Source organism: Crinia signifera, chromosome 6 (genome assembly GCF_055691185.1).
Source record: "Crinia signifera chromosome 6, ASM5569118v1, whole genome shotgun sequence".
NCBI lineage: Eukaryota > Metazoa > Chordata > Amphibia > Anura > Myobatrachidae > Crinia > Crinia signifera.
In genome coordinates, this window is record NC_139222.1 from 290,309,662 (window position 1) to 290,330,173 (window position 20,512).

At 49.8% G+C, this 20,512-nt stretch overlaps 1 protein-coding gene across 1 annotated transcript in view; it reads right to left on the reverse strand.

The window, feature by feature from the left end:
• Positions 1–20,512, reverse strand: part of LOC146009483 (alpha-2-macroglobulin-like protein 1) — a 196,413-nt gene that overhangs the window by 113,573 nt on the left and 62,328 nt on the right. Inside the window, exons 9-10 of the mRNA XM_083149909.1 lie at positions 11,621–11,756; positions 8,337–8,451 (exon numbers count right to left, since the gene is read on the reverse strand). Coding sequence (XP_083006035.1) covers positions 8,337–8,451; positions 11,621–11,756 — 251 coding nt within the window. The remainder of the gene's footprint in view (positions 1–8,336; positions 8,452–11,620; positions 11,757–20,512) is intronic.

The window sequence follows — 20,512 nt, forward strand, 5'->3', positions numbered from 1 at the left end:
TTTTGGTTGTGCCTGTATCTGTATAGTGTATTGTTACTAGGTGTGAACAGATACTAGGAGGAGGAGCTAAATCTAGGTGTCAAGGAAGATTAGGGGGAGGAACTGAGTGTAACAGGGGCCTGACATACTATATAAGGAGGGGCAGAGCTCATTTGGGAGCGTGCTCATTGAGAGGGAAGCTTGCATTACTAAAGTGAAGCTTGATTACTTAAGTGAGTTGGAAACTGAAGCAGGTGAGTTATCTTGCATTCTGTCTGTCTTGTATTCTTTATCTGTCTTTCTATATAGAGACTGTAATTTTGAGGGAGAAATCTGAGTGTGATTTTGGTTGTGCCTGTATCTGTATAGTGTATTGTTACTAGGTGTGAACAGATACTAGGAGGAGGAGCTAAATCTAGGTGTCAAGGAAGATTAGGGGGAGGAACTGAGTGTAACAGGGGCCTGACATACTATATAAGGAGGGGCAGAGCTCATTTGGGAGCGTGCTCATTGAGAGGGAAGCTTGCATTACTAAAGTGAAGCTTGATTACTTAAGTGAGTTGGAAACTGAAGCAGGTGAGTTATCTTGCATTCTGTCTGTCTTGTATTCTTTATCTGTCTTTCTATATAGAGACTGTAATTTTGAGGGAGAAATCTGAGTGTGATTTTGGTTGTGCCTGTATCTGTATAGTGTATTGTTACTAGGTGTGAACAGATACTAGGAGGAGGAGCTAAATCTAGGTGTCAAGGAAGATTAGGGGGAGGAACTGAGTGTAACAGGGGCCTGACATACTATATAAGGAGGGGCAGAGCTCATTTGGGAGCGTGCTCATTGAGAGGGAAGCTTGCATTACTAAAGTGAAGCTTGATTACTTAAGTGAGTTGGAAACTGAAGCAGGTGAGTTATCTTGCATTCTGTCTGTCTTGTATTCTTTATCTGTCTTTCTATATAGAGACTGTAATTTTGAGGGAGAAATCTGAGTGTGATTTTGGTTGTGCCTGTATCTGTATAGTGTATTGTTACTAGGTGTGAACAGATACTAGGAGGAGGAGCTAAATCTAGGTGTCAAGGAAGATTAGGGGGAGGAACTGAGTGTAACAGGGGCCTGACATACTATATAAGGAGGGGCAGAGCTCATTTGGGAGCGTGCTCATTGAGAGGGAAGCTTGCATTACTAAAGTGAAGCTTGATTACTTAAGTGAGTTGGAAACTGAAGCAGGTGAGTTATCTTGCATTCTGTCTGTCTTGTATTCTTTATCTGTCTTTCTATATAGAGACTGTAATTTTGAGGGAGAAATCTGAGTGTGATTTTGGTTGTGCCTGTATCTGTATAGTGTATTGTTACTAGGTGTGAACAGATACTAGGAGGAGGAGCTAAATCTAGGTGTCAAGGAAGATTAGGGGGAGGAACTGAGTGTAACAGGGGCCTGACATACTATATAAGGAGGGGCAGAGCTCATTTGGGAGCGTGCTCATTGAGAGGGAAGCTTGCATTACTAAAGTGAAGCTTGATTACTTAAGTGAGTTGGAAACTGAAGCAGGTGAGTTAGAATACTGAAAAAGGTGAGTTTGAACACAGTCGAAATTTTCATATTCTGTTTTATTGTAACATATTCATCTTCTTTCTATCCTATTGTAACCTGTTGCTCAATTTTGACATTTAAATTCATTGTATCTATATTTTTCCAACATTGTATGTCATTTTTACTCATTCACTATTATTTTCTCTTATCTTTGCCACACATTTATCGCACCCTGTTTCCCTCTTCACGCCTGCCCACATTTGCCTCACTTCTGACCTTCTCTGTTCCCTTCATCCTCTCACTTGTTGTTGTTTCATACTTAATTGGATTACTCAATCAACCTGATTTTACCCACTGGTCTCCTCTCTGACAGTAGTTCCTTGCCTGTTACCTTCTCTCTCACTCTGTTTTCTACCAAATTTACTACAGACGCTGTCTGTCCTCCCAAATCCCTCTGTCTGCTTTCACTAACCTACCCTCTCACCTTCGGTTCCTCATGGCTGTTAATCTCTCAACTTCACTTTCTCCAACTGCTCCTCCCCCCTCCCATCCCATACCTATCCTGACCACTCGCCCCCGCACCCCCACCCTCCCAATGACCCCCCCTCGCTTCTGCAATCCCAAAAACCTTATCCACATAAATACACAACCCACCCCCCCCTCTTTCCTGTGCACTATGGAACGCCAGATCCATCTGCAACAAACTCCCTGCCATCCATGACCTATTCATCTCTAGAGCATTCCACCTCCTTGCTATCACCGAGACCTGGCTCTCCACCTCTGATTCTGTCTCTACAGCTGCTCTCTCCCACGGTGGCCTCTCTTTCTCTCACACTCCCAGGCCTGACGGTCGCCAAGGTGGCGGTGTGGGTTTTCTCCTCTCAGCCTCATGCACCCACAGTGTCATTCACCCTGAACCCTCTCTCCTTTTCTCCTCCTTTGAGTCTCACTCTATCCGTCTATACTACCCCTACCACCTCCGTGTCGCTGTAATCTACCGCCCCCCTGGCCCTATCTCCCAATTTCTTGACAACTTCGCCGCCTGGCTTCCACACTTCCTCTCCTCTGACCTGCCATCTGTCATTCTTGGTGACTTTAACATCCCCTTGGATAACCCCGCTGATCCTGGCACCTCCAAACTCCTCTCTCTCTGCTCCTCTCTTGGCCTATCTCAGTGGACTACCTCTCCCACCCACATCCAAGGACACTCCCTCGATCTCGTCTTCTCTCGCTCTTGTTCCCTTACTGACTACACTATCTCAGCTTTTCCTCTTTCTGACCATCACCTCATCTCCTTCTCCCTCACTGCTTCCCCCTCTCCCACCCCCCCTCCCAAGCGCATTGTCTCACGGCATAACGTCAACACACTTGATCTTGCTGCCTTCTCAAACACGCTGTGTCCTCTTCTCGCCCCAATCGCCCTCATGTCCTGCCCGAACCTCGCTGCCTCCCTCTATAATGACACCCTATCTTCGGCATTGGACTCTGCCTGCCCTCCCTCCTCTATCCCCCTTCGATGCTCCAACCCCCAACCGTGGCACTCACCTATCACCCGATTCCTTAAAAAGTGCTCTCGCACTGCTGAGCGCTTCTGGAAGAAATCACGCTCCCTTGCGGATTATCTCCATTTCAAATTCATTCTTTCCTCCTTCAGCTCTGCCCTTGCTCTGGCCAAGGAATCCTACTTTAAGTCCCTCATCCTTTCCCAATCATCCAATCCCCGCAGGCTCTTCGCCACCTTCAACTCCTTGCTCTCCCCCCCCTCCTCCAGCTCTTCCGTCCTCCATCGTAGCCGCTGATTTTGCTACCTACTTTTCAACCAAAATCTCCTCTCTCAGGACTGCCATCACTGCTGCCATGACCTCACCCTCTCCCTCCTCCCCTCCTACATCTCCACTCCCCTCCTTCCAACCCCTGTCCTCATTTTACCCCACCACTGCTGCTGAAGTCCACTCTATCCTTCAATCCGCTTCTCCCTCCACCTGCCCGCTTGATCCTATCCCCTATTATCCGTCGTCTCAGTCCATCAGTCTGCTCTCACCTGGCTCACCTCTTTAATCTTTCCCTATCCTCTGGGATCTTCCCTTCCTCCTTCAAACACGCTCTTGTCTCCCCAATTCTCAAAAAAACAAATCTGGACCCCAACTCTCCATCCAACTACAGGCCCATCTCCCTCCTCCCTTTTGCCTCCAAAATCCTAGAACGTCTGACCTATAATCGTCTCCTAAGCCACCTTACTGCTAACTCCATTCTAGACCCCCTCCAATCCGGGTTCCGCCCTTTACATTCCACTGAAACTGCCCTGACCAAAGTCACTAACGATCTACTATCGGCTAAATCCAAAGGCCTCTTCTCTATCCTCATCCAGCTTGATCTGTCGGCTGCCTTTGACACTGTTGACCACCCTCTCCTGCTCAACACCCTCCGCTCCTTTGGCATCACTGGCACGGTCTTCTCCTGGTTCACCTCATACCTCTCCGATCGCTCCTTCTCCGTCTCCACTCCGAGCTCCTCCTCTCCTACTACCCCCCAGCCAGTCGGTGTTCCCCAAGGGTCAGTCCTTGGCCCTCTCCTCTTCTCCCTCTACACCACCTCTCTGGGCACCCTCATCAGCTCCTATGGTTTTCATTACCACCTTTATGCTGATGATACCCTAATCTATCTCTCCTCCCCCGACTTATCCCCATCACTTCTGTCCAAGGTCTCCGAATGCCTCACGGCCATCTCAGCCTGGATGACCCAACGCTTCCTGAAACTAAACATGGCTAAAACTGAACTTCTAATCTTCCATCCCCCGAACATCCCCTCTTCTCCCACTATCTCCATCAGCATTGGTGAAACCGAGATCACGTCCACCGACCAAACGCGCTGCCTCGGTGTCATCATTGACTCCTCCCTCTCTTTCACCCCCCACATTCGTGCTCTCTCACAGTCTTGCCGCTTTCACCTACGCAACATCTCACGCATCAGACCATTCCTCTCCACTGACGCGACCAAAATTCTCATTCACTCTCTTGTCATCTCCCGCCTTGACTACTGCAACATCCTTCTCTCTGGGATACCTCTCACCCGCCTCGCACCTCTCCAATCCATTCTTAACGCTGCTGCTAGGCTCATCTTCCTCTCCCGCCGCTCTACCTCCGCCTCCCCCCTCTGTTTATCTCTTCACTGGCTCCCCATTCCTTTCCGAGTTCTCTTTAAACTCCTCACCACCACCTACAAGGCTCTCTCCTCCTCCTCCACAGCTCCCTACCTCTTTTCACTGATCTCTATCCACACTCCCTCCCGTCCTCTTCGCTCCATCGCTGACCGCCGACTGACCTCTCACCTAATCACCTCCTCCCACTCCCGTGTCCAAGATTTCTCTCGCGCTGCCCCCCTGCACTGGAACAACCTCCCGCCACCCATCAGGCTATCTGATTCCCTTACCTCCTTCAAGCGCTCCCTCAAAACCCACTTTTTTCGACTAGCCTATCCCTCCTCCTAACCTCTTTTGATCCTCCTATCCTGCCTCCGTTCCCCTCCGTTCCCCTCCGTTCCTACTTATCCTATTGTATTTCGTTCGTCCACCCACCTATTTTTAGTATGTTAACTCTTATGAGCAGGGCCCTCCTTCCTCACGTACTCACCCTACCTCATTACCTCACCTGTGCTCCTGTCCTGTTCTTCCCTTCCTCTACTTCATCTTCGGTCTCCTTGACTATTTTGACACCTACTTCTGAACTGATGCTGATTTTAGTTCTACCAGCTATACCCCTATTTATACTGTATCTTTCTACACACCCTGTACGTTACCTTGTAATTTTTTTTTTTTTTTTTGCTATGTACGGCGCTGCGGACACTTTGTGGCGCCTTATAAATAAACGTACTACTACTACTACTACTACTACTCCCTGCTTGAGTATGCTGCTTGTTCAGTTCCTGCTACCTGACACATGTCTCTACAGCTGACTACCCTCCTGTGTACCGAACTGACTTACATCTGACTACCTTCCTATGTACCAAACCGACTTACATCTGACTACCCACTTGTGTACCACACCCGCTAACGTTTGGCTATTCCCTGGTATATCTGCTCGGCCATTGGACTTGAGTTCAGGTCACCTGAGGGGGTCTGGAATGCACCTCAAGATTGTAGGGCCAGTATAGGGTGACTGTTCAGGGCGTTTGACCTGGCAATGGCAGGCAATAACTAATTTTTTTGCATTTCCAGGAACTTAGCAATCAATTGTATGGCCCGTAGCCTGGACTAGTCAGCTTTATATAGGAAAGGAAGGAATGGTCATATTCCAAGGGAAAAGGATATGGGGCTAACACCAGCCAATAAGGAGAGAGTTTGAGTGGATCTTAGGCTTTATAAAGTGCTATTTCCCATGGACTGATGCTGGGCCAGCTAGGCGAAGTGAGATAGCAGAATGCAAACCATTTATAGAAGACTTTATTCAGAGCATCATTCTGAATGAGCCACAGTACAGTAGAGAGTATCTTTACTCTTCTGCTGGCACTTAAAGGTTGTTATTGGAGAGACTTCCGGTTCCGGCGTCGTGGAGTGAGCAGCAACTCCGCACCGCTCCGTCTCCCGCTGTCTCTCCCGACAACAGCACGCTGACTACCCCACGCAGACACCGCTCCAGGTCCCCCAGACAGTCCCCTGCCTCCATGGACAAGTTTATGTCCCCGCTGCTGGCCGCAGTAAGCAGCTCTCCCTCCGCAGCAGCAGCGCCAGAAGAAGAGAAGAGGTGAGCACAGTATGGCGCCGGGACCAGACAACACCCAAGGAACACCACTGGTGAAGACCAGACCCAGACTGACAACCCTTCCTCACAGCCCACAGGTATTTATGCACTCTCATATTATGATCTTGTGGAAGCTATTCACACTACAATGGTCCCTCTTCTGCCAAAGGCTGTCACAGGTATAACCACCCAGCGTTATTCTTTAGCAGACCGCCTCACTAATGCTGAAACTACTATAAGTGATAACACTGATCAAATACAGACCTTGCAAAAGGCTGTAAAGACATTCAAATTGGAAAACAAAGGCCTTAGTGATGCTGTGGAAAATATTGAAAATAGGGCGAGGCGACGCAATCTGAGAATTACTGGCCTGCCGGAGGAAATGAATTCAAATTGGTGCAGAAGAACTAAAAATTGAGCTTTTTGCGGACGATACTTTGATTTTTATCTCTATCCCTTCTCATTCCCTCCCTGCATTATTCATCTCATTGGATCTTTTGGAGACATCTCAGGATATAAAGTTAATTTATCAAAATCAGAAATTCTTCCTTTAGGTAATATTAACTTTGATTTAATAGGCTCATCAGAAATCCCTTTTACCATTAATCCCTCACATTTTAAATATTTGGGGGTACAGATATCCACTGAGCTGTCTAAATTATACTCTTTAAACGATACCCCTGTCATTTCCCAAATTATAACAAAATTGGAAGCATGGAAAGACCTCCCATTGTCTCTATCAGGTAGATTAGCTATTATCCAAGCCATTATATTTCCAAAAATCCTCTATAACTTGCAAATATTACCAGTAGCACTTCGAAAACAAGATATTTTTAAACACAAAGCAATTGTTTTAAATGTAGAGTGCAAGTTGCAGATTTCTCACACTGCATGGAGGATTGCTTTATGTTGAGAAGATATTGGAACAAAGTTCTCCAATTCATAAACAATATCTTTGATTGTTCATTCATATCAGACATAGCAGCATTTATGGGCATAACCTTTCAAGCATGGCCCCTCAAAGGTTTGAAAAAACATAATTTGTCATTGCTTATTATGATTTTAACTGTAGCAAGAAAATGTATATTGATATATTGGACGAAATAATCGGCTCCAGATATCATGGAGCTCAAACAAATATTGTTTTTTGAAAGACGATTTGCTAGATTAGACTTGATGAATGGAGCCCGTCAACTTTATCAAAAATGGCTACCTTTTTATTAACACACTCAAAGAACATGTAAAGCAGGGTTGCCGACTTTATTATTCTCTCCGGGAGAAGCCCGGAGAGGAGAGTTTCAGCAGCTGCTCAGGGGGCGGGGCTTAAGAGTGACATCACTAAGCCCCGCCCCATGATGGTAAAACACCAAATTCACAGATCTCAGTGGAGGGGGCAGGGCTAAAACGACGCGATTGTGTCATTTTAGCTCCGCCCCCTCCTCTGAGACCCGATGATTGCGGCATTTTAATGCCGCGATCCGGGGGACAGCGGGGGTCCCCCCTGAATACGCTTGGGTTGCCCACCCTTCCAGGGGGCCGGGAGGGGGTCCCGATTTTCGGGAGACTCCCGGAAATTCCAGGAGGGTCGGCAACCCTGATGTAAAGGACCATATGTTTTCAGCATTTGAAAACTCAACCAAGATCCCAGCACTATGATCCAATATGAATCCAATGATGATCCAATATGCTCTGAATGATTAACCGACTCTGACTATCTCTTTGGTAAAAACAAGATAAAGCCAAAGAAACGTTGGGTGAAATTTAATCGGATGAGAGATTCAGAATGTGAGAGATTTGGTGGTTAACAAACAGAATTGAATTCAGTTAAGGTACGACAGATTCACGCTTCTCACCTACCTTCTTTAACTTAAAGTTTATTATTGGAAAAAAAAAACTGAATACATAGTATTGACCAATATATAACAACTGTCTATCGTTAAAACATTGTTTAGATTGAAATGTATGTAAAAATGTGTTCTTAACATAAATGCTTTAATAAATATCATTTACAAAAAAGGTTATTATTGGAGCAATATACTGTACATTCATGCACCTAATGCCTACACCCAGCGCCTCCTTACTACTTTATACTGTTACCTGTTCCTTCCTCTTCCAGCGTTGCCTCCACCTGTAGTTGTCGGTAGTATTCAGTATCACGCAGTCTGAAGTGAGACAGACTCACCACCACTTGCAGCTTACCGGAGCGGTCCGTCTGCGGAGAGGATGGAGAATACCGCTATTACACATATGCGTCTCCTCCATTACTCAGATGTTTCCTCATACATCATTGCTGCAGTCGCGCCAAACATCCCCTCTCAGGGCACCTTAAGGCTCTGCTAGCGCCTGGCGGGTTTTATATGGAAATTGCATCTTTGGCCTGTATTCATTGCTCCCGATTCATTGTTTTTTCGGCGAATCGGGCTGTTTTCACCCTTGCGGTGAATTTTTTTTCACTGAAAATATGATTCACCCTATTCAATGTTCACTGTTCGCCGAAAGCGAACAGCGAATGCCGGCCAGTTCTCCGTTTAATGCTCGCTGCAATTTGCTGGTGTATTTCACTACTAGATTGTAAGCTCCTCCGAGCAGGGCCCTCTTCCCTCCTGTTGTCTTCTCTTCACAAGTCACTCACAGCTCTCCTATACTCCAACACTCAGTGACCATCTTCGTCCGCATACTCATCTCCATCATTGGCATCTAGCCTCTAGTTGTATGTTGATTGAGTCCTCACTACTTATATCCAAGCTGTAATGTGTATTGAACTGTGGCGCTCTTTATTTGTACTGTATTTTTGTTATTTATTCAATGTTATGCCAAGCTTTGTCTCCCTGTATTGTTCCTTTGTACGGCGCTGCGAAACACTTGTGGCGCCTTATAAATAAAATTATAATAATAATAAGAATGGTGTTTTCACTGGGATTCGCCGAGAGTGTATTCAATGCTCAAATGGAGAACTGCTTTCTCCATTGATTTTCGCCATGATTTTCCATTTTACATTCGTCATCTTTTTTAGGTGAACTGGAATGTGCTCTTTTAAAATAAAGCGGGTTTTTTTTGTGTCAAAAAATCTGATTTTTTTTTTCTGTGAAGGGAAGGGACATGCTATTTTTATTTAAGTGCTTGCAGCACATGAATATATATATATATATTTTAAACAATATATATATATTTTCTTTACACATTTGCCAGCAGGAGGCCGGGGGCCGGGAGTCATTAATATTCATATATTCACTGCACTCTGGTCCCGGCTTGTTACGTGCGGCACCATCCTCTCTGTCCTTCCTATACACCGTCCTCTCTGTCCGCCCTACACACCATCCTCTCTGTCCTCCTTACACACCGTCCTCTCTGTCCTTCCTACACACCATCCTCTCTGTCCTCCCTATACACCATCCTCTCTGTCCTTCCTACACACCATCCTCTCTGTCCTCCCTACACACCGTCCTCTCTGTCCTCCCTACACACCGTCCTCTCTACACACCGTCCTCTCTGTCCTCCTTACACACCATCCTCTCTGTCCTCCCTATACACCATCCTCTCTGTCCTCCTTACACACCGTCCTCTCTGTCCTTCCTACACACCATCCTCTCTGTCCTCCCTATACACCATCCTCTCTGTCCTTCCTACACACCATCCTCTCTGTCCTCCCTACACACCGTCCTCTCTGTCCTCCCTACACACCGTCCTCTCTACACACCGTCCTCTCTGTCCTCCTTACACACCATCCTCTCTGTCCTCCCTATACACCATCCTCTCTGTCCTCCTTACACACCGTCCTCTCTGTCCTTCCTACACACCATCCTCTCTGTCCTCCCTATACACCATCCTCTCTGTCCTTCCTACACACCATCCTCTCTGTCCTCCCTACACACCGTCCTCTCTGTCCTCCCTACACACCGTCCTCTCTGTCCTCCCTACACACCGTCCTCTCTGTCCTCCCTACACACCGTCCTCTCTGTCCTCCCTACACACCGTCCTCTCTGTCCCCCCTACACACCGTCCTCTCTGTCCCCCCTACACACCGTCCTCTCTGTCCCCCCTACACACCGTCCTCTCTGTCCCCCCTACACACCGTCCTCTCTGTCCCCCCTACACACCGTCCTCTCTGTCCCCCCTACACACCGTCCTCTCTGTCCCCCCTACACACCGTCCTCTCTGTCCCCCCTACACACCGTCCTCTCTGTCCCCCCTACACACCGTCCTCTCTGTCCCCCCTACACACCGTCCTCTCTGTCCTCCTTACACACCGTCCTCTCTGTCCCCCCTACACACCGTCCTCTCTGTCCTCCCTACACACCGTCCTCTCTGTCCTCCCTACACACCGTCCTCTCTGTCCTCCCTACACACCGTCCTCTCTGTCCTCCCTACACACCGTCCTCTCTGTCCTCCCTACACACCGTCCTCTCTGTCCTCCTTACACACCGTCCTCTCTGTCCCCCCTACACACCGTCCTCTCTGACCCCCCTACACACCGTCCTCTCTGTCCCCCCTACACACCGTCCTCTCTGTCCCCCCTACACACCGTCCTCTCTGTCCCCCCTACACACCGTCCTCTCTGTCCCCCCTACACACCGTCCTCTCTGTCCCCCCTACACACCGTCCTCTCTGTCCCCCCTACACACCGTCCTCTCTGTCCCCCCTACACACCGTCCTCTCTGTCCCCCCTACACACCGTCCTCTCTGTCCCCCCTACACACCGTCCTCTCTGACCCCCCTACACACCGTCCTCTCTGTCCCCCCTACACACCGTCCTCTCTGTCCCCCCTACACACCGTCCTCTCTGTCCCCCCTACACACCGTCCTCTCTGTCCCCCCTACACACCGTCCTCTCTGTCCCCCCTACACACCGTCCTCTCTGTCCCCCCTACACACCGTCCTCTCTGTCCCCCCTACACACCGTCCTCTCTGTCCCCCCTACACACCGTCCTCTCTGTCCCCCCTACACACCGTCCTCTCTGTCCCCCCTACACACCGTCCTCTCTGTCCCCCCTACACACCGTCCTCTCTGTCCCCCCTACACACCGTCCTCTCTGTCCCCCCTACACACCGTCCTCTCTGTCCCCCCTACACACCGTCCTCTCTGTCCCCCCTACACACCGTCCTCTCTGTCCCCCCTACACACCGTCCTCTCTGTCCCCCCTACACACCGTCCTCTCTGTCCCCCCTACACACCGTCCTCTCTGTCCCCCCTACACACCGTCCTCTCTGTCCCCCCTACACACCGTCCTCTCTGTCCTCCCTACACACCGTCCTCTCTGTCCTCCCTACACACCGTCCTCTCTGTCCTCCCTACACACCATCCCCTCTGTCCTCCCTACACACCATCCCCTCTGTCCTCCCTACACACCATCCTCTTCATCCTCTCTACATGTAGTGCTCACCTTTGCGCTCTCACTGTGACACAGGTTATCTTGCTTCTCTTCACTACTCCATCTTGGCCAGTACCAACTGCGCCATCTTGGTTTCTGGCATATTTTAAGCATGACATTCCCTGGGACGGATTCTCCGTATGTGTATCTGTCAAAAAAGAAGATGCAGTCAAATATTTAGAATGTAAAACAGAAATTCTGATCATGGACATTTCATAGCCCTTCGCCCCATTCCCTTGCATACATTTTCATATCTTTGTTCTTCGTGACACTTATGCTAAATTACACAATGTGAGGAAAATCTTCATCCAAAGTCTGGTGGGAAGAACATCAAAGCAAATGGTAATACTGAACACTACTCGGCCAGAGTCTGACATTCCTCTTACTCCAATGGGTCGCCCAAGTTTGTGATGGTCCCACAACACTCCCTGGTGGATCATACCACTTGCAAAGTGAAGGCAGTTTCTGTTGAGATCTGCTTATACAATGTTCATTAAACGTCTTAAAACATTACCTTTTAATATTTTAATTATTTAAAAGAGAATATCTGTATAATTTGAAAATCAAAATGAATCAGAGATGTTGGGTCTTAATAATAAATTATTTTTTCTCAGTAAATTCTTCCAATGACGATCTGTGATATTCGGACATCTGTGATCAGGTCTGGATTAGGCCAAAAAATCTTTTCACATTGACATTAGGAGGAAAACAACTAATTTCATCTTCTGAACTAGGAAAGGATAACATAAATTCTAAATGGCTCCTGTGGGCAGAACCCATACACTATGCGCCCCAATATATACAAATACAAAAATGTTATAATTGTGTAGAGAATAGGAATGCAGTTGTAACACTTAGGGTTAATGGCCGACCATGTGGCCAGCTGGTGTCGGGTGATTATTATGCTGTCATGGTGATGGGTCTATTTATATGTGGAGGCCTGGAGCTGCAGCCCCATCCGGCCCATTGTTAATCTGGCCCAGCGCCCCACAGATCCCAGCGCCCTGGACAGCTGCCTAATACTGGCTAATGGCAGAGCCAGCCCTGTATATAACTCTGTAACAATGATATGAGAGCCGGCAGTTTCCATACGTACAGTATATAAGATATTATTATATCAGAATTTAGGATAACATTGAGTCTCATATGATGACCCTAGACTGATCACCCTGCCTACATGTAATGAGAGGGGCCACTCTGCTGAGACTTGTAGTGCAACACACAAAGAAAACAGGGACGTGCGGTGAGGTAGAGTCCCTGGCATACTTTAGAGCAGAGAAGGGAAAGGGGGGACATGATAGAAACTTTCAAATATATGAAGGGCTTTAACAAGGTACAGGTGGGAGACATTCTTCACAGGAAGAGGAGCAACAGAACACGAGGACATGCACTGACACTAGAGGGAGGAAGGTACAGGTGGGAGACATTAGTCACAGGAAGAGGAGCATCAGAACACGAGGACATGCACTGACACTAGAGGGAGGAAGGTACAGGTGGGAGACATTCATCACAGGAAGAGGAGCAGCAGAACACGAGGACATGCACTGACACTAGAGGGAGGAAGGTACAGGTGGGAGACATTAGTCACAGGAAGAGGATCAGCAGAACACGAGGTCACGCACTGACACTAGAGGGAGGAAGGTACAGGTGGGAGACATTAGTCACAGGAAGAGGAGCAGCAGAACACGAGGACATGCACTGACACTAGGGGGAGGAAGGTACAGGTGGGAGACATTAGTCACAGGAAGAGGAGCAGCAGAACACGAGGACATGCACTGACACTAGAGGGAGGAAGGTACAGGTGGGAGGCATTCTTCACAGGAAGAGGAGCAGCAGAACACGAGGACATGCACTGACACTAGAGGGAGGAAGGTACAGGTGGGAGACATTCTTCACAGGAAGAGGAGCAGCAGAACACGAGGACATGCACTGACACTAGAGGGAGGAAGGTACAGGTGGGAGACATTCTTCACAGGAAGAGGAGCAGCAGAACAGGAGGACATGCACTGACGCTAGAAGGAAGAAGGTACAGGTGGGAGACATTCTTCACAGGAAGAGGAGCAACAGAACACGAGGACATGCACTGACACTAGAGGGAGGAAGGTACAGGTGGGAGACATTAGTCACAGGAAGAGGAGCAGCAGAACACGAGGACATGCACTGACACTAGAGGGAGGAAGGTACAGGTGGGAGACATTCATCACAGGAAGAGGAGCAGCAGAACACGAGGACATGCACTGACACTAGAGGGAGGAAGGTACAGGTGGGAGACATTCTTCACAGGAAGAGGAGCAGCAGAACACGAGGACATGCACTGACACTAGAGGGAGGAAGGTACAGGTGGGAGACATTCATCACAGGAAGAGGAGCAGCAGAACACGAGGACACGCACTGACACTAGGGGGAGGAAGGTACAGGTGGGAGACATTAGTCACAGGAAGAGGAGTAACAGAACACGAGGACATGCACTGACACTAGGGGGAGGAAGGTACAGGTGGGAGACATTCTTCACAGGAAGAGGAGCAGCAGAACACGAGGACATGCACTGACACTAGGGGGAGGAAGGTACAGGTGGGAGACATTAGTCACAGGAAGAGGAGCAGCAGAACACGAGGACATGCACTGACACTAGAGGGAGGAAGGTACAGGTGGGAGGCATTCTTCACAGGAAGAGGAGCAGCAGAACACGAGGACATGCACTGACACTAGAGGGAGGAAGGTACAGGTGGGAGACATTCTTCACAGGAAGAGGAGCAGCAGAACACGAGGACATGCACTGACACTAGAGGGAGGAAGGTACAGGTGGGAGACATTCTTCACAGGAAGAGGAGCAGCAGAACAGGAGGACATGCACTGACGCTAGAAGGAAGAAGGTACAGGTGGGAGACATTCTTCACAGGAAGAGGAGCAACAGAACACGAGGACATGCACTGACACTAGAGGGAGGAAGGTACAGGTGGGAGACATTAGTCACAGGAAGAGGAGCAGCAGAACACGAGGACATGCACTGACACTAGAGGGAGGAAGGTACAGGTGGGAGACATTCATCACAGGAAGAGGAGCAGCAGAACACGAGGACATGCACTGACACTAGAGGGAGGAAGGTACAGGTGGGAGACATTCTTCACAGGAAGAGGAGCAGCAGAACACGAGGACATGCACTGACACTAGAGGGAGGAAGGTACAGGTGGGAGACATTCATCACAGGAAGAGGAGCAGCAGAACACGAGGACACGCACTGACACTAGGGGGAGGAAGGTACAGGTGGGAGACATTAGTCACAGGAAGAGGAGTAACAGAACACGAGGACATGCACTGACACTAGGGGGAGGAAGGTACAGGTGGGAGACATTCTTCACAGGAAGAGGAGCAGCAGAACACGAGGACATGCACTGAAACTAGAGGGAGGAAGGTACAGGTGGGAGACATTAGTCACAGGAAGAGGAGCAACAGAACACGAGGACATACACTGACACTAGAGGGAGGAAGGTACAGGTGGGAGACATTAGTCACAGGAAGAGGAGCAACAGAACACGAGGACATGCACTGACACTAGAGGGAGGAAGGTACAGGTGGGAGACATTCTTCACAGGAAGAGGATCAGCAGAACACGAGGTCACGCACTGACACTAGAGGGAGGAAGGTACAGGTGGGAGACATTAGTCACAGGAAGAGGAGCAGCAGAACACGAGGACATGCACTGACACTAGGGGGAGGAAGGTACAGGTGGGAGACATTAGTCACAGGAAGAGGAGCAGCAGAACACAAGGACATGCACTGACACTAGAGGGAGGAAGGTACAGGTGGGAGGCATTCTTCACAGGAAGAGGAGCAGCAGAACACGAGGACATGCACTGACACTAGAGGGAGGAAGGTACAGGTGGGAGACATTCTTCACAGGAAGAGGAGCAGCAGAACACGAGGACATGCACTGACACTAGAGGGAGGAAGGTACAGGTGGGAGACATTCTTCACAGGAAGAGGAGCAGCAGAACAGGAGGACATGCACTGACGCTAGAAGGAAGAAGGTACAGGTGGGAGACATTCTTCACAGGAAGAGGAGCAACAGAACACAAGGACATGCACTGACACTAGAGGGAGGAAGGTACAAGTGGGAGACATTAGTCACAGGAAGAGGAGCAGCAGAACACGAGGACATGCACTGACACTAGAGGGAGGAAGGTACAGGTGGGAGACATTCATCACAGGAAGAGGAGCAGCAGAACACGAGGACATGCACTGACACTAGAGGGAGGAAGGTACAGGTGGGAGACATTCTTCACAGGAAGAGGAGCAGCAGAACACAAGGACATGCACTGACACTAGAGGGAGGAAGGTACAGGTGGGAGACATTCATCACAGGAAGAGGAGTAGCAGAACACGAGGACACGCACTGACACTAGGGGGAGGAAGGTACAGGTGGGAGACATTAGTCACAGGAAGAGGAGTAACAGAACACGAGGACATGCACTGACACTAGGGGGAGGAAGGTACAGGTGGGAGACATTCTTCACAGGAAGAGGAGCAGCAGAACACGAGGACATGCACTGAAACTAGAGGGAGGAAGGTACAGGTGGGAGACATTAGTCACAGGAAGAGGAGCAACAGAACACGAGGACACGCACTGACACTAGGGGGAGGAAGGTACAGGTGGGAGACATTCGTCACAGGAAGACGAGCAGCAGAACACGAGGACACGCACTGACACTAGGGGGAGGAAGGTACAGGTGGGAGACATTAGTCACAGGAAGAGGAGCAGCAGAACACGAGGACATGCACTGACACTAGAGGGAGGAAGGTACAGGTGGGAGACATTAGTCACAGGAAGAGGAGCAGCAGAACACGAGGACATGCACTGACACTAGAGGGAGGAAGGTACAGGTGGGAGACATTCTTCACAGGAAGAGGAGCAGCAGAACAGGAGGACATGCACTGACGCTAGAAGGAAGAAGGTACAGGTGGGAGACATTCTTCACAGGAAGAGGAGCAACAGAACACGAGGACATGCTCTGACACTAGAGGGAGGAAGGTACAGGTGGGAGACATTCTTCACAGGAAGAGGAGCAGCAGAACACGAGGACACACACTGACACTAGAGGGAGGAAGGTACAGGTGGGAGACATTAGTCACAGGAAGAGGAGCAGCAGAACACGAGGACATGCACTGACACTAGAGGGAGGAAGGTACAGGTGGGAGACATTAGTCACAGGAAGAGGAGCAGCAGAACACGTGGACATGTACTGACACTAGGGGGAGGAAGGTACAGGTGGGAGACATTCTTCACAGGAAGAGGAGCAGCAGAACACGAGGACATGCACTGACACTAGGGGGAGGAAGGTACAGGTGGGAGACATTCTTCACAGGAAGAGGAGCAGCAGAACACGAGGACATGATCTGACACTAGAGGGAGGAAGGTACAGGTGGGAGACATTAGTCACAGGAAGAGGAGCAGCAGAACACGAGGACATGCACTGACACTAGAGGGAGGAAGGTACAGGTGGGAGACATTAGTCACAGGAAGAGGAGCAGCAGAACACGAGGACATGCACTGACACTAGAGGGAGGAAGGTACAGGTGGGAGACATTCTTCACAGGAAGAGGAGCAGCAGAACACGAGGACATGCACTGACACTAGAGGGAGGAAGGTACAGGTGGGAGACATTCTTCACAGGAAGAGGAGCAGCAGAACACGAGGACACACACTGACACTAGAGGGAGGAAGGTACAGGTGGGAGACATTAGTCACAGGAAGAGGAGCAGCAGAACACGAGGACATGCACTGACACTAGAGGGAGGAAGGTACAGGTGGGAGACATTAGTCACAGGAAGAGGAGCAGCAGAACACGTGGACATGTACTGACACTAGGGGGAGGAAGGTACAGGTGGGAGACATTCTTCACAGGAAGAGGAGCAGCAGAACACGAGGACATGCACTGACACTAGGGGGAGGAAGGTACAGGTGGGAGACATTCTTCACAGGAAGAGGAGCAGCAGAACACGAGGACATGCACTGACACTAGAGGGAGGAAGGTACAGGTGGGAGACATTAGTCACAGGAAGAGGAGCAGCAGAACACGAGGACATGCACTGACACTAGAGGGAGGAAGGTACAGGTGGGAGACATTAGTCACAGGAAGAGGAGCAGCAGAACACGAGGACATGCACTGACACTAGAGGGAGGAAGGTACAGGTGGGAGACATTAGTCACAGGAAGAGGAGCAGCAGAACACGAGGACACGCACTGACACTAGAGGGAGGAAGGTACAGGTGTGAGACATTAGTCACAGGAAGAGGAGCAGCAGAACACGAGGACACGCACTGACACTAGAGGGAGGAAGGTACAGGTGGGAGACATTAGTCACAGGAAGAGGAGCAGCAGAACACGTGGACATGTACTGACACAAGGGGGAGGAAGGTACAGGTGGGAGACATTCTTCACAGGAAGAGGAGCAGCAGAACACGAGGACATGCACTGACACTAGGGGGAGGAAGGTACAGGTGGGAGACATTCTTCACAGGAAGAGGAGCAGCAGAACACGAGGACATGCACTGACACTAGAGGGAGGAAGGTACAGGTGGGAGACATTAGTCACAGGAAGAGGAGCAGCAGAACACGAGGACATGCACTGACACTAGAGGGAGGAAGGTACAGGTGGGAGACATTAGTCACAGGAAGAGGAGCAGCAGAACACGAGGACATGCACTGACACTAGAGGGAGGAAGGTACAGGTGGGAGACATTCTTCACAGGAAGAGGAGCAGCAGAACACGAGGACATGCACTGACACTAGAGGGAGGAAGGTACAGGTGGGAGACATTCTTCACAGGAAGAGGAGCAGCAGAACACGAGGACACACACTGACACTAGAGGGAGGAAGGTACAGGTGGGAGACATTAGTCACAGGAAGAGGAGCAGCAGAACACGAGGACATGCACTGACACTAGAGGGAGGAAGGTACAGGTGGGAGACATTAGTCACAGGAAGAGGAGCAGCAGAACACGTGGACATGTACTGACACTAGGGGGAGGAAGGTACAGGTGGGAGACATTCTTCACAGGAAGAGGAGCAGCAGAACACGAGGACATGCACTGACACTAGGGGGAGGAAGGTACAGGTGGGAGACATTCTTCACAGGAAGAGGAGCAGCAGAACACGAGGACATGCACTGACACTAGAGGGAGGAAGGTACAGGTGGGAGACATTAGTCACAGGAAGAGGAGCAGCAGAACACGAGGACATGCACTGACACTAGAGGGAGGAAGGTACAGGTGGGAGACATTAGTCACAGGAAGAGGAGCAGCAGAACACGAGGACATGCACTGACACTAGAGGGAGGAAGGTACAGGTGGGAGACATTAGTCACAGGAAGAGGAGCAGCAGAACACGAGGACACGCACTGACACTAGAGGGAGGAAGGTACAGGTGTGAGACATTAGTCACAGGAAGAGGAGCAGCAGAACACGAGGACACACACTGACACTAGAGGGAGGAAGGTACAGGTGGGAGACATTAGTCACAGGAAGAGGAGCAGCAGAACACGAGGACATGCACTGACACTAGAGGGAGGAAGGTACAGGTGGGAGACATTAGTCACAGGAAGAGGAGCAGCAGAACACGTGGACATGTACTGACACTAGGGGGAGGAAGGTACAGGTGGGAGACATTCTTCACAGGAAGAGGAGCAGCAGAACACGAGGACATGCACTGACACTAGGGGGAGGAAGGTACAGGTGGGAGACATTCTTCACAGGAAGAGGAGCAGCAGAACACGAGGACATGCACTGACACTAGAGGGAGGAAGGTACAGGTGGGAGACATTAGTCACAGGAAGAGGAGCAGCAGAACACGAGGACATGCACTGACACTAGAGGGAGGAAGGTACAGGTGGGAGACATTAGTCACAGGAAGAGGAGCAGCAGAACACGAGGACATGCACTGACACTAGAGGGAGGAAGGTACAGGTGGGAGACATTCTTCACAGGAAGAGGAGCAGCAGAACACGAGGACATGCACTGACACTAGAGGGAGGAAGGTACAGGTGGGAGACATTCTTCACAGGAAGAGGAGCAGCAGAACACGAGGACACACACTGACACTAGAGGGAGGAAGGTACAGGTGGGAGACATTAGTCACAGGAAGAGGAGCAGCAGAACACGAGGACATGCACTGACACTAGAGGGAGGAAGGTACAGGTGGGAGACATTAGTCACAGGAAGAGGAGCAGCAGAACACGTGGACATGTACTGACACTAGGGGGAGGAAGGTACAGGTGGGAGACATTCTTCACAGGAAGAGGAGCAGCAGAACACGAGGACATGCACTGACACTAGGGGGAGGAAGGTACAGGTGGGAGACATTCTTCACAGGAAGAGGAGCAGCAGAACACGAGGACATGCACTGACACTAGAGGGAGGAAGGTACAGGTTTGGAGACATTAGTCACAGGAAGAGGAGCAGCAGAACACGAGGACATGCACTGACACTAGAGGGAGGAAGGTACAGGTGGGAGACATTAGTCACAGGAAGAGGAGCAGCAGAACACGAGGACATGCACTGACACTAGAGGGAGGAAGGTACAGGTGGGAGACATTAGTCACAGGAAGAGGAGCAGCAGAACACGAGGACACGCACTGACACTAGAGGGAGGAAGGTACAGGTGTGAGACATTAGTCACAGGAAGAGGAGCAGAACACGAGGACATGCACTGACACTAGGGGGAGGAAGGTACAGGTGGGAGACATTCGTCACAGGAAGAGGAGCAGCAGAACACGAGGACACGCACTGACACTAGGGGGAGGAAGGTACAGGTGGGAGACATTAGTCACAGGAAGAGGAGCAGCAGAACACGAGGACATGCACTGACACTAGGGGGAGGAAGGTACAGGTGGGAGACATTCGTCACAGG